The 12,709-nt window shown below is 37.5% G+C and overlaps 2 protein-coding genes across 3 annotated transcripts in view; both read left to right on the top strand.

Annotated features, from left to right (window-relative positions):
* inpp5b (inositol polyphosphate-5-phosphatase B) overlaps positions 1-5,097 on the top strand; it is a 49,678-nt gene extending 44,581 nt beyond the window's left edge. For both annotated transcript variants that reach the window (XM_059339718.1, XM_059339719.1), the window contains 4 exons: positions 100-184; positions 1,167-1,294; positions 2,169-2,280; positions 4,662-5,097. In XM_059339718.1, the coding sequence (XP_059195701.1) occupies positions 100-184; positions 1,167-1,294; positions 2,169-2,280; positions 4,662-4,771 (435 nt within the window). In that variant the 3' untranslated portion in view covers positions 4,772-5,097. The remainder of the gene's footprint in view (positions 1-99; positions 185-1,166; positions 1,295-2,168; positions 2,281-4,661) is intronic.
* Positions 5,098-7,536: 2,439 nt separating this feature from the next.
* mtf1 (metal-regulatory transcription factor 1) overlaps positions 7,537-12,709 on the top strand; it is a 29,313-nt gene continuing 24,140 nt past the window's right edge. The window contains exons 1-2 of the mRNA XM_059339720.1: positions 7,537-7,570; positions 11,505-12,043. Coding sequence (XP_059195703.1) covers positions 11,570-12,043 — 474 coding nt within the window. The 5' untranslated portion in view covers positions 7,537-7,570; positions 11,505-11,569. The remainder of the gene's footprint in view (positions 7,571-11,504; positions 12,044-12,709) is intronic.

The following is a 12,709-nucleotide window of genomic DNA, read 5'->3' as shown; positions in this document are numbered from 1 at the left end:
AATGAGCATTTTTTCCTCAGCTCGTCAACCTGCTTGTAGTTTAGCTCGTTGGCTTTTTAATGAAACAAATATTTAATATTTTCTGTTTTCTGTTTGCAGGAAGACATATTTCAGCAGCCTGGGCTCCGCAGTGAATTTGCAGAAATAAGAGATTGCCTCGACACTGGCATTCAAGATTCTCTACGTATCCTTCAACATTAAACTCCACTACTACTACTACTAATAATAATAATAATAATAATCATAATCATAATAATAATAATAATAATAATAATAATAATGAAAAAACAATTGTTCATATTCATTGCATATTCTGAAAATAAATAGTTTTGGATTTTTCATCAGTATTAGTTTTAATTTTGTTGTGATTTTTTGTTTTCAAATTCAGTTAGTTTTAATTAGTTTTTAGAGTGAGTTTGGTAGTTTTAATTAGTTTTTATTTTTTGGGAAATGCTTAGTTTTAGTTTAGTTTTTATTAGTTTTAGTGTTTTTTGTAATGGGGTATTTGTTGGGTGCCAGATTCAATAAGGTCACAATAAATGTTTCCTTTATTTCCTTTGTCTGATCCATCTCAGCCCCAATAAGTTTATTAAGTCATAAAACCAGATAGATGAAATAGATTTCATATCAACCAAAAAGGTTTATGTATGAAAAAAGTTGACAAAGACAAAAACGAAGGACATTTTAACTATAATTTTAGTTAGTTTTAGTTAGTTTTGTTACCACAAAATACAGTTTCAGTTAATTATGTTTTTTTTAAAAACTCTCGTCTTTTATTTTTATTTCAGTTAACGAAAATGATTTTTCAATTCTAGTTTTCGTTATTTCGTTAGTTTTCGTTAACTATAATAACCAAGTACAAGAGCCTTTTTTAAGCCACCCCCTTATTTTTTTAATGTAGCAGGTAAAATCAGGTGGTACAGGTGTCAAATGTGTACAGCAGTTTCAGCACTTTGCTAAGTCATTGTTTCATTTCAGATACAATCTGCTGAAATAATGAGGTCATGCAACATACATTTGTGTTTTGTCTGTCTACTGGTTAACCTGCTCCCTTTGAATGAATCCTTGCATTCAACAGTGCATTCTTATGATTATTTTGCCCGCTGCTACATTTCAAGCCTGCAGATTCTTCTCATGGTTTAGTCTTTAACTTGGTGCTGCTGCAGCGGGCAGTAACCACTCGGTGGCCGAGGCCTTGCTGCTCTTCCTGGACGCTCTCCCAGAGCCCGTGGTCCCCTTCTCCTTCTACCAGCAGAGCCTGGAGAGCTGCTCCAACGCTCCTCAGTGTGAGAAAGTGAGTCAGGAACCTCAAGTTAACACCTTCATCACCGTTAACCCTTTGATGCTCCACATATAAACACCTTCTAATGCTCAACATGGGTCAAAAATGACCCGCATTCATTCCCCATGTTATTTCATGCTGCTGTGTGTTTGAATATATATATATTTTTTTTATAACAACAGATCATTATATCCATTTTTCCTTTCATACTTTATGAAGAAAAATAGTTTTTGTATTATTACATCAAGCGGAAGGTCCCTTTTAATTACTTTTTTTGGTAATTTTGTGTCTTGTTTTAAATGATTTTGTGTCTTTTTAAATAATTTTGTGGGGTTTTTTTGGTAATTTTTAGTCTTTTTGTTAATTTTATGTATTTTTTTGGTCATATTGTGTCTTTTTTAATAATTTTTTGTGCTTTTAGTTATTTTGTGTATTTTTTGGTACTTTTGTGTCTTTTGTTGGTCATTTTGTGTCTTTTTTGTAATTTTGTGTCTTTTGTTGGTCATTTTGTGTCTTTTTTTAAAGTAATTTAGTGGGGTTTTTTTCAGTCATTTTGTGTCTTTTTTTGGTAATTTTGTGTCTATATGTACACAAAATTACCCCAAAAAAAAGACACAAAATTACCAAAAAAAGACACTAAATTACCAAAAAAAAAATAATTTAAAGGGACCTTCCACACACAACACGGTAAAGTTCCATTCATATAAAACTCACATTAAACTTTTATATCAAGGTGGGGGCCACAACTGGCCCGCAGGCCACGAGTTTGAGCCCCATGCTTTAGACCCATGTTGTGCATCAAAGGGTTAATCTATTCCAGCATGTATTAAATTCTAAAAGTGAACATTTGCCTTGTTCAATAAGATGTTAATCTCTCTGTCTGCAGGTTATTTCCATGCTACCTCAGTGCCATAAAAACGTGTTCAACTATTTAGCGGCCTTCCTCCGGGAGCTGCTGAAGAACTCTGCTAGCAATCGATTAGATGTCAACATCCTGGGTGAGAAACAGGAAACAGGCTTCACTCCAGTCTCTCTCACTCATCACTGTGTTTCTATTAGCTGCTGTGTTTGTTCCAGTCAGCATGTTGAGTCAGTGAAGAGAAACTCATGTATGAAGCGACAGAAAGTGAAAATGAATGAATATCCTGTTAAATATTCTGCTGATGACTCAAAGACTGTTTGCACTTTTCAGTCCTTGGTGTAAAACAGGCAGATTCTGGAAAAGAATAGATAGATAGATAGATAGATAGATAGATTGATTGATTGATAGATTGATAGATAGATAGATAGATAGATAGATTGATTGATTGATTGATTGATTGATTGATTGATCCCCGAAGGGAAATTCGGTTGTCACAGCAGTCCGGTATTCAAGTACAATAAAATACAATAGAATAAAATACTGAGGTAGCATAAATAAAAACAACAATAGAAAAAAACACAGAATAGAACAAGGGCACTTAAGAAGTTAAGAAAAGAACATCATCAGTTGGTAGGATGGTTGGCAAGATGATGGTAATAATTAAACTGGTGATATGATGGCAACAATGCTATAGTAACTAGAAGGTATATAATAATAATAATAATAGTACAGTATATAATATATATAATATAATATGCAATAATAGATAAAAAACAATATAAAAATAAAATGAAAAATATAAATAAAGTAATTACAAGTAAAATAATATAATATATAATAATAATAATAGTAATAATAATAATAAATAAGGCCGGTAAGGCCGGTATAATAATAGTAGTATATTACAGTATATAGTAATAATAGTAATGGCAGCAACAGTATATATAATAATAATAATAATAATAATAATATTAATAACATAGCAAAGTGTCGTGCATTGATTTAGTGCATAGATTTTAGAATGTGTGCTCACATACAAATATCCTAACTATGTATAAATACTAGTTCATTATGGGCTTAAATTTGTCTCATTAATAAGTGTTTTAGCTATCCACAAATACAAATTTCTAATTTGTAACTTGTATTTTGGTTTTTACAAATAAGTGTGTATTTGTAAATATATTGTGTATTTGTAAATACACAATTTTCCATTTGTGAAAAAACAAAAAAGACATTTGTAAAACTGAAAATTCTGCTTGTGGATCACCAATCACACACACATCTCTTTCCTCAAAGACGTATTTTTGAGACATTCTTGTCGAGAGAATCCACAAATAGCTTGTGATACACAAATGGCCGCCTTCCTCAACAGTAGGGGGCAGAATTTCCAGTTTTACAAATGCCTTTTTTTTCTTTTCTTTTTTTTTTTTTTTTTTACAGATACACATTTATTTGTAAAAACCAACACACAAGTTACAAATCCTATGGCGGGCCATTTGTGAATCACCAGCTGTTTGTTTGTGAATCTGTGTGTTTCTTGTCAAGAACGTCTCAAAAACGCGTCTTTGAGGAAAGAGATGCCTGTCTGTGTGTGTGTGTGTGTGTGTGTGTGTGTCTTGTCATACCAACAACACATGCATGCACATGATGAGGCACGAAATTCAGTACTGAGGCCCGGTCAAGCCAAACATACAAGTTAAAAAAAAAACACAATACAATACAACACAGTGAAATATAAAATCTGTAGCTGTATGAATTAGTTATATAAATAAAATAAAATATGGAGTCGAGATAATCTAACCAATATTGCACCTGTCCAAAACTAAATTACTTAAAAAAGAATCAAAATGAGACAAAAAAAGACACAGAATTACCAAAAAAGACACAAAATGACTCAAAAAAGACACAGAATTACCAAAAAAGACACACTATTATTTAAAAAAGGACACAAAATGACTGAAATAAGACACAAAATTACCAAAAAAAGACACAGAATTACCAAAAAAAGACACAGAATTACCAAAAAAGACACACTATTATTTAAAAAAAGACACAAAATTACCAAAAAAAGACACAGAATTACCAAAAAAAAAGACACAAAATGACAAAAAAGACACAGAATTACCAAAAAAAGACACAAAATGATTTAAACATGAGGGGGGCATGGTGTTCCACACTTCACAGACAGAATTTTCATTTTCACAAATGGCTTTTTTGTTTTTACAAATGGAAAAATGTATTTACAAATACACACTTATTTGTAAAAAAACAAAAAACAAAGTACAAGTTACAAATTAGAAATTAGTATTTGTGGATAGCAAAACACGTGTGCAGATCAAAGACTATTTCTAGATCACCCTCTGTGCATTAACAGGTATTAATGAGACAAATTTGAGCCCATAATTAATAAGTTAGTTAATAACTTCATTATAAAGGATTGTAGTAACATAATGCATTCATTTGTTGAATCATGCCAAAAAATTAAAGACATGAATTATTTGTTTTCTCTCTGCGTAGCCACCATTTTTGCCTCGTTGCTGCTGAGGTCTCCGTCGAAGCAGGATCTGGCAGAAAAGAGGAAGACTCAGGAGTTCTTTCAGCACTTCCTGTCCCAGAGCTCCTCCTAGACGGAGGACGCCATCTTTGTTCTTCATGCTGAAGTTGAACACTAAAAAACAACTGTACAGTCCAGTATTTGGATCAATAAACTATCATGATTTCTTATATTCTTAGATGGCTCTTTGTATAGATATATATGGTATAAATAACTACTGTAAGTGATATTAGTCTGTTTCACACACAGATCATGCACAGTTTATTGTATATCGTTGAGCATCTGTAGACTTAACAATTTTTAATGTATGTATATTTTATTTAAAAAAAATAAATTTGTATTTTAATGTTTCTGATCTAAGCACCATCATGTTTTTATATATAAAATGGTTTGAAACAAGGTGTGTGTCCCTGGTGATTTTTAGCCAATCAATCAATCAAGAAGAAGCAAAGAAATCAACAGTATATGAATTAGTGGTCGACCGATACGGGCTTTTTTGTATTTGGTTATTTCAGCGGATATCCAAAATAGAAAATAAAAATATTTCGAGAAAAAGTTGCAAATTTACCAGATTAAAGTGGCAAATCTACAAGAAAAAAAGTCTCAGATTTAAGAGATTTAAAGTGGCAAATCTGTGAAAAAAGTCACAGATTTATGAGAAAAAAATGGGGAAAAAAGTTAATTTTTTCCCGCAGATTCACCACTTTATATCTCATAAATCTGCACATTTATCTTGTAGATTTTCCACTTTAATCTTATAAATTTATTTCTCAAAATATTATCCCCCTCTCCTGGGTCCGTATGGTTTTTTTTTTTACACATTTTGGCTGTATGTAATATTCTCTAAGGTTGAAATTTGGAATTTGCAAGTATTTCAATGAGTGCCCTATTAAGGGTTAAGGCCGATACAGATTATTTTGATCAGTCTTAACTGATCCTGTTATGTGCTGCTGATTTTTTTGTTTTTTTTGCCGATTCTTGAAGCCGATATTGCCTTTTCTCCCTCCATTTACATGATAAAAATGACACAATGATAACAAATGTTACACAAGTCTCAATTTAAACAAAAAAAGAAACATTTATTAACAAAACAAACATTCTTCTGCTCGATCTTTTTTCCTTTTTCTATGTTGTTCTCGGCCTGGAGGTGGTGGCCCCGCAGATGATCCACATATTTGATGTGTTTTTCTGTTTTCCGGTATCAGCAGCAGCTCACCAGTTATTATATATTATTATTATTATTATTATTATGGCAGATGTTGCACCAAGCCTTGCCTGCTGTTGGCTCAGTGAAATGGGCTAACGTGTTTTTTGGCTATTTTAAGTTATTTTTGTGCTATTTTAACATATTTCTTGGTCATTTTGTGTGTGTTTTTTTTGTCATTTTGTGTCTCTTTCTGCCATTTTTACATGTTTTCTGGCCATTTTATGTATTTTGTATTTTTTTATCTGTCATTTTAACATATTTCTTGGTAGTTTTGTGTTTTTTTTTAGACATCTTGTGTCTTTTTTTGATCATTTTTGTGTCTTTTTCTGTCTTTTTGTTATTTAGTCTCTTTTTGTATCCTTTTTGTGTCTTTTCTGCCATTTTTACACGTTTTTGGACATTTAATGTATTTTTCTGTCATTTTACTTATTTCTTGGTAGTTTTGTGTGTTTTTTTTAGTCATTTTGTGTCTTTTTTTTGATCATTTTTGTGTCTTTTTCTGTCCTTTTTTTGTTATTTAGTCTCTTTTTTTACCAGTTTGTGTCTTTTTTTCTGCCATTTTTACACATTTATGGACATTTAATGTATTTTTCTGTCATTTTTACATATTTCTTGGTATGTTATTTTAGTAAACACAAAATTACTAAAATATCGGCAGGCCGATGTTTTGGTGTTCCTCTAATATGAATGTTAAGTTTTCTCAGTGTGTTGTTGCTGTGGGAAAACCCTTCCTCACATTCAGCTTAACCCTTTGATGCTCCACATAAAAACACCTTCTAATGCACAACATGGGTAAAAAATAACCCACATTCATTCCCATGTTATTTAATGCTGCTGTGTGTTTGAATACCTTTTTTTTTAACAACAGATCATTATATCCATTTTTCCTTTCATACTTTATGAAGAAAAATAGTTTTTGTATTATTACATCAAGTTTACACACATGGGTCAAAAATGACCTTGTGCATTAGAAGCGTAGTGATTAAAAAAGTGATTCACTGAATTAACAATGTGATTATATGTGTAACTGTGTTTGTCTTATTTTGAAGGTTTAACTGTAAAAGAGTTGTTAGAACCACCAGATTACATTGGAAAATCACATATTTTAACATTTGAGACTTATTAGAGCCACCAAATAATAATTTGCATTGGAAAAAAACTAATTTAACAAAATAGGATAGTTAATATTTGTGTCTTCTTTGTCAGGTTTTAAAGTGGTGACAACATATAAACACCTTCTAATGCACAACATGGGTCAAAAATCACCTTGTGCATTAGAAGAGTAGAGATAAAAAAAGGGGTTTTATTCAAAAAGTAAGAAATGAAAAAAAATGAGGATGTATATGATGATCAAAAACAAGTTATTTGAGGAAAACCTGCAATACTGAATGATAAAATTAATTTATTGCAAAGATATAGAATATAAAAACTTAGTCGGGTCACTTTAGACCATGTTCTGCATCAAAGGGTTAATGATAAAAATTTCAAAAAAGTCCAATATTGTGGAAATAATACAATTTAGCATTTTAATTTAGCATTAGGAATTCTATTAAATTTCCCATAATTCATCACGAATGGCTGAGAGTCGGTGACGTTGTTTGGTAACCCAGGGAGGGATAGAGGGCTAAACATCCACAGCACAGGGACAAGGCTCACATCTAACAGGTAAATATATTAAAATGCTATTTTTATTGTCTAGTAGATAAACTTATTGACGCTTTATGGCTCTACTGGTTGTTAGTCTGGTAGGTGACTGTGACAGGAAGCGTGTTATCCTCACAGGGATGAAGATAACTCGGTAATGTCAGTTAAAGCTAAAGCTAGCAGCTAGCTCCAGAGATAGCTTAGCTGGGAGCTAGCAGCTAGCTTAGCTGGGAGCTAGCAGCTAGCTCCATAGATAGCTTAGCTGCTAGCTCCATAGATAGCTTAGCTGGGAGCTAGCAGCTAAGCTAGCTGGGAGCTAGCTGCTAGCTCCATAGATAGCTTAGCTGCTAGCTCCCAGCTAAGCTATCTATGGAGCTAGCTGCTAGCTCCATAGATAGCTTAGCTGGGAGCTAGCAGAGCTATTCATGTGCAGGGAAATAAGTGATAACGTTAGTTGACTTGGCTAGCGCATTGCTAGCTCCCTAATGTTCATTTAGCTATTTAAGCTAAATACAAAAAAAACGGCTACTGTTGTGTTTACGCTGCATTCAAGTGTCAATAACAATAGACGTATGTGTTAATATAACGTTACAGGTATGGCTTATGGTTATCTATTTGTAGCATTGAAGCTAAGCGACATCTCCAGATGTACTAACGTTGTTGCACAGCCTGCTAACGTTATTAACGTGACATTATGAGGGTTATTGTCACGTTAACTGTGGCAGTGGGAGCGTGTTTATCAGGCCACTAGTGTTTGTAAACCTTCTATCTATAGACATGTTTGTCGAGCTTTAAAAAAAAGTGAAGTGGCATTGTGGTGCATGAGAGTGAGACACATTTCATATGTTTCTCATATATAAAATGTAGCCTGAGAGGGTTAAAATCCATGTCAAATGATCGATAATGTGTGTTAAATTGGCGGAGTTTAGCTGCTGCTGCTGCTGCTGCCACGTGACTTCTGTCATTGAAATGGGAAAGTTCTAGATCTAGTCGGTCTGGGTAACGTTAGGTTCCCCTAAACGGAGCTATTGTGTCTCACCAGAGATCCTTCAGCTCTGCGTGCTGTTAACTTTACTTTGATTGACACATGGAGGTGTTTATGTTAGTGTTGGGTATGAGCCGAGCATCAGCCTACACATGGTAAACATGTTGGAGTGTGTCTGCCTCGCTGGTTGTTGTTGTTCCTTACTGTGGAACAGGCCTGACAGATGCAGAGCTGTCTAGCACATACTAGGTGTTCTCCTAGACCTCAACATGTATCTCATGTCCAAGCTAAGCCTTTGTGTCATGGCTGTCTTTATTTTGAATTGACTGTAACTCATCTGATCCACTGCTATGCTTAGATCGGCTGGAAGCGTGTCTATGTTCCCCTGGTCCCGTGTTCCCCTGGTCCCATGTTCCCCTGGTCCCGTGTTCCCCTGGTCCCGTGTTCCCCTGGTCCCGTGTTCCCCTGGTCCCGTGTTCCCCGGGTCCTGTGTTCCCCTGGTCCTGTGTTCCCCGGGTCCTGTGTTCCCCGGGTCCTATGTTCCCCTGGTCCCGTGTTCCCCTGGTCCCGTGTTCCCCTGGTCCCGTGTTCCCCTGGTCCCGTGTTCCCCTGGTCCCGTGTTCCCCTGGTCCCGTGTTCCCCTGGTCCCGTGTTCCCCTGGTCCCGTGTTCCCCGGGTCCCGTGTTCCCCTGGTCCCGTGTTCCCCGGGTCCTGTGTTCCCCGGGTCCTGTGTTCCCCTGGTCCTGTGTTCCCCGGGTCCTATGTTCCCCTGGTCCTGTGTTCCCCGGGTCCTGTGTTCCCCGGGTCCTGTGTTCCCCGGGTCCTGTGTTCCCCGGGTCCTGTGTTCCCCTGGTTCTGTGTTCCCCTGGTCCCGTGTTCCCCAGGTCCCGTGTTCCCCTGGTCCCGTGTTCCCCAGGTCCCGTGTTCCCCAGGTCCCGTGTTCCCCTGGTCCCGTGTTCCCCTGGTCCCATGTTCCCCTGGTGCTATGTTCCCCTGGTCCCATGTTCCCCTGGTGCTATGTTCCCCTGGTCCCGTGTTCCCCTGGTCCCGTGTTCCCCTGGTCCCGTGTTCCCCTGGTCCCATGTTCCCCTGGTGCTATGTTCCCCTGGTCCCATGTTCCCCTGGTGCTATGTTCCCCTGGTGCTATGTTCCCCTGGTCCCGTGTTCCCCTGGTCCCATGTTCCCCTGGTGCTATGTTCCCCTGGTCCCGTGTTCCCCTGGTCCTGTGCTCCCCTGGTCCTAACATAGGACCCTTTTTTTAGAAAAAAGGGTCCTATGTTCCCCGTTTTTCCCAAAAAAGGGTCCTATGTTCCCCGTTTTTCCTATGTTCCCCAGTATGTATTGCTACAGGGGAACATAGGACCCTTTTTGGGAAAAGGGTCCTATGTTCCCCGCAATCTATCAATCTTTACGGTAGACTCTCAGCATGTCCAGCAGGCCTACCGTCACATGGGTTAGGGTTAGTTTGCCCTCCCTGACCTAATCTTTCCTCCCCTAGGCCTATGTACCATGGAATTTGGCAGTGATGGTGGAAAAAGTAACAGACCAGGGAACATAGGACCCTTTTTGGGAAAAGCGGGGGAAAAAGGGTCCTATGTTCCCCAGTCTCATACAAAGAGGGGACACGCTCCCCTTAGATCTGCTGCTAGGTTAGATCTGCTATGTAAGGGACTGTGTAAACCTCTCTGATCATTCGGGTCTGAAGTGCTTCCTGTTCATGAAGACGTTCAGTTTCTTTCTATCACATATCTGCAACTCCACCTCTGTTATTTCCAATGAAGACATTCCTGTCGGGCAATGCCCTTTTATAAAAGTCAACTTGAGACTGTTTATTGATATCCTGCACTTCAGTCTAATTGCATTGTGATTTTTTATTATCCTGTTTGTGTTTCATCACATTTTACTTTATGTCTATATTACTATGCATGAATTGTTGCTTACTCTTTGTAAACACAACATCCAGACCTGGCTCCTCCTCTTTGGTAAGGGTGTCCACATCCACCTGCCACTGTTGCTGGTGGGTCCCAAAATCTACCTCCCACTCATTAGATTACCATTGTCTAAAGCAAATCTAGCTGCCACTTGAATATTTTACTTACATTTAGCTGGTGGCTAATGACGGTGCTAAGTTCCCAAACCTGTCAATTGTAAAGCAAAAGTGAAACCAAGAATTGTTCTCGTTTTGGAATGAGCTCTGTCCACCTGTTGTTGTTTTTTTGTATAGCTGTTTGCCAAAAGGGTGAGGCCCAGAAACATCCTACACACAGCTCAATGAGAACAGAAAGAGAAAATACAATCAGAGGCCAGCATCTAAAACATAAAACACTGTCTCTTATATCTTGTAGAAAAGCCTTTTCATGTCTTATGTAAAGCTCTATGGCAGGCGTCTCAAACTCAAATTACCTGGGGGCCGCTGGAGGCAGTATCACAATGACCAAAAAAAGACACAAAATGACAGAAAAAAAGTAAATTACTTAAAAAAGACACAAAATAACAAAAAAAAAAGACACAAAATGACCAAAAAAGACACAAATTATTTTAAAAAAGACACAAAATGACCAAAAAAGAAACAAAATGACAAAAAAGACACCAAATGACTGAAAAAACACAAAATGACCAAAAAAGACACACAATTATTTTTAAAAAAAGACACAAAATGACCCAAGAAAGACACAAAATGACTGAAAAAACACTAAATTACCTTAAAAAGACACAAAATGACAAAAGACACAGAATGACCAAAAAAGATACAAAATGACCAAAGAAACACACAAAATTACCAAAAAAAGTAAATAAAGGGACCTTCCACACACAACACGGTAAAGTGCCATTCATATAAAACTCACATTAAACTTTCATATCAAGGTGGGGGCCACAAAATATCGTCACGAGGGCCACAAGTTTGAGCCCCCTGCTCTAAAGAACTGCCTAGTTTCTATATAATAATACTGTTTTAAATGTCTATTCCAGGCTGTAACGTTTCCAGTGTGAGTGTGCAGTCCTCCTGGCAGAGGAAGGAGAGGCCCCCAGGGACCATGAGTGAGAATGGCCCTCACACAGAGGCGTCCATGTTCTTCGAGGTGGAGGTGGACCCCCTGGCGCGGGACGACGACGACGAAGAAGAAGAAGACAAGATCCACTTCGACAAAGACGACGAGGACCTGATCGCCGAGCCGTCGTCGTCCTCCGGCCGGGTGTACGACCGCACCACGGTGCTCATCGAGCGGGACCCCATCCGGCTGGACGAGGAGGGCGAGGAGGAGGGCCACTGTGGAGGGGACGAAGACGGCGTCACCTTCCTCACGGTGGAGGGCGATGGAGACGAGGAGGACGGCTCTCTGGCCTTCATGAGCGACCCTGACGGCATGTCTCAGGGCTACGTGCACCACACCATTTCTCCAGACCAGATCCAGTTCACCATCAACCCTGGATCCACCCCGATGCCACGCAACATCGAAGGGGCCACGCTCACCCTGCACTCTGAGTGCCCCGAGACCAAGCAGAGAGAGGTAAGATGAAATAAATGCACTTCCTGCAAATGTAAAGGATTTATAGCTGCTGCAAACTAAATGTGAATGTGCTTGTTGTGGGTTACGAAAGGCTTCTCTTTTGTCAGATAGCCAAAAAGATACTCTGAACACTGCACAAAGGTGTTTAGTCTAAAAACCAGATAAAAACACTAAATCTGAGGGTAGGGCTGGGCGATATGGCCCTAAAAGAATATCACGATATTTCAGGCTATTTTTGCAATAACGATATTCTTGATGATATTAGGGAAATACTTAAAAAGACATAGAAAATATTTTTTTTTTTTGACTGTATAAATAAATAAAAATCTAAAATGTAGTTTTAAGTGCAAATCTCAACAGTTGCCAAATACAAAAAAAAATTACTCTTGACTCTTGAGTATGAGCAAATAATAAAAATAACCATTTAGGGGTTCTGGGGGCATATTTTAATGACACTTTGTAAAGGAGAATAAAGGTTCTTTTATGTTTTATTTAAGGCATCTTATTTTGACATTCTTCTTGTAAATTCTGTGGTGGATTCTGCAAACACATCCATGTGCTCTTATTTTGAAAGCTGCATGTGTTAAGCGACAGGGAGTAAGTAGCTTTTTGGGATTAAAACAACTTTAACCACTACATCAAGAAGTAAGAATGTTGCCAATATCA

Source organism: Centropristis striata, chromosome 8 (genome assembly GCF_030273125.1).
Source record: "Centropristis striata isolate RG_2023a ecotype Rhode Island chromosome 8, C.striata_1.0, whole genome shotgun sequence".
NCBI classification, from domain to species: Eukaryota; Metazoa; Chordata; class Actinopteri; order Perciformes; family Serranidae; genus Centropristis; species Centropristis striata.
This window is presented reverse-complemented; position numbering and strand designations above follow the sequence as displayed.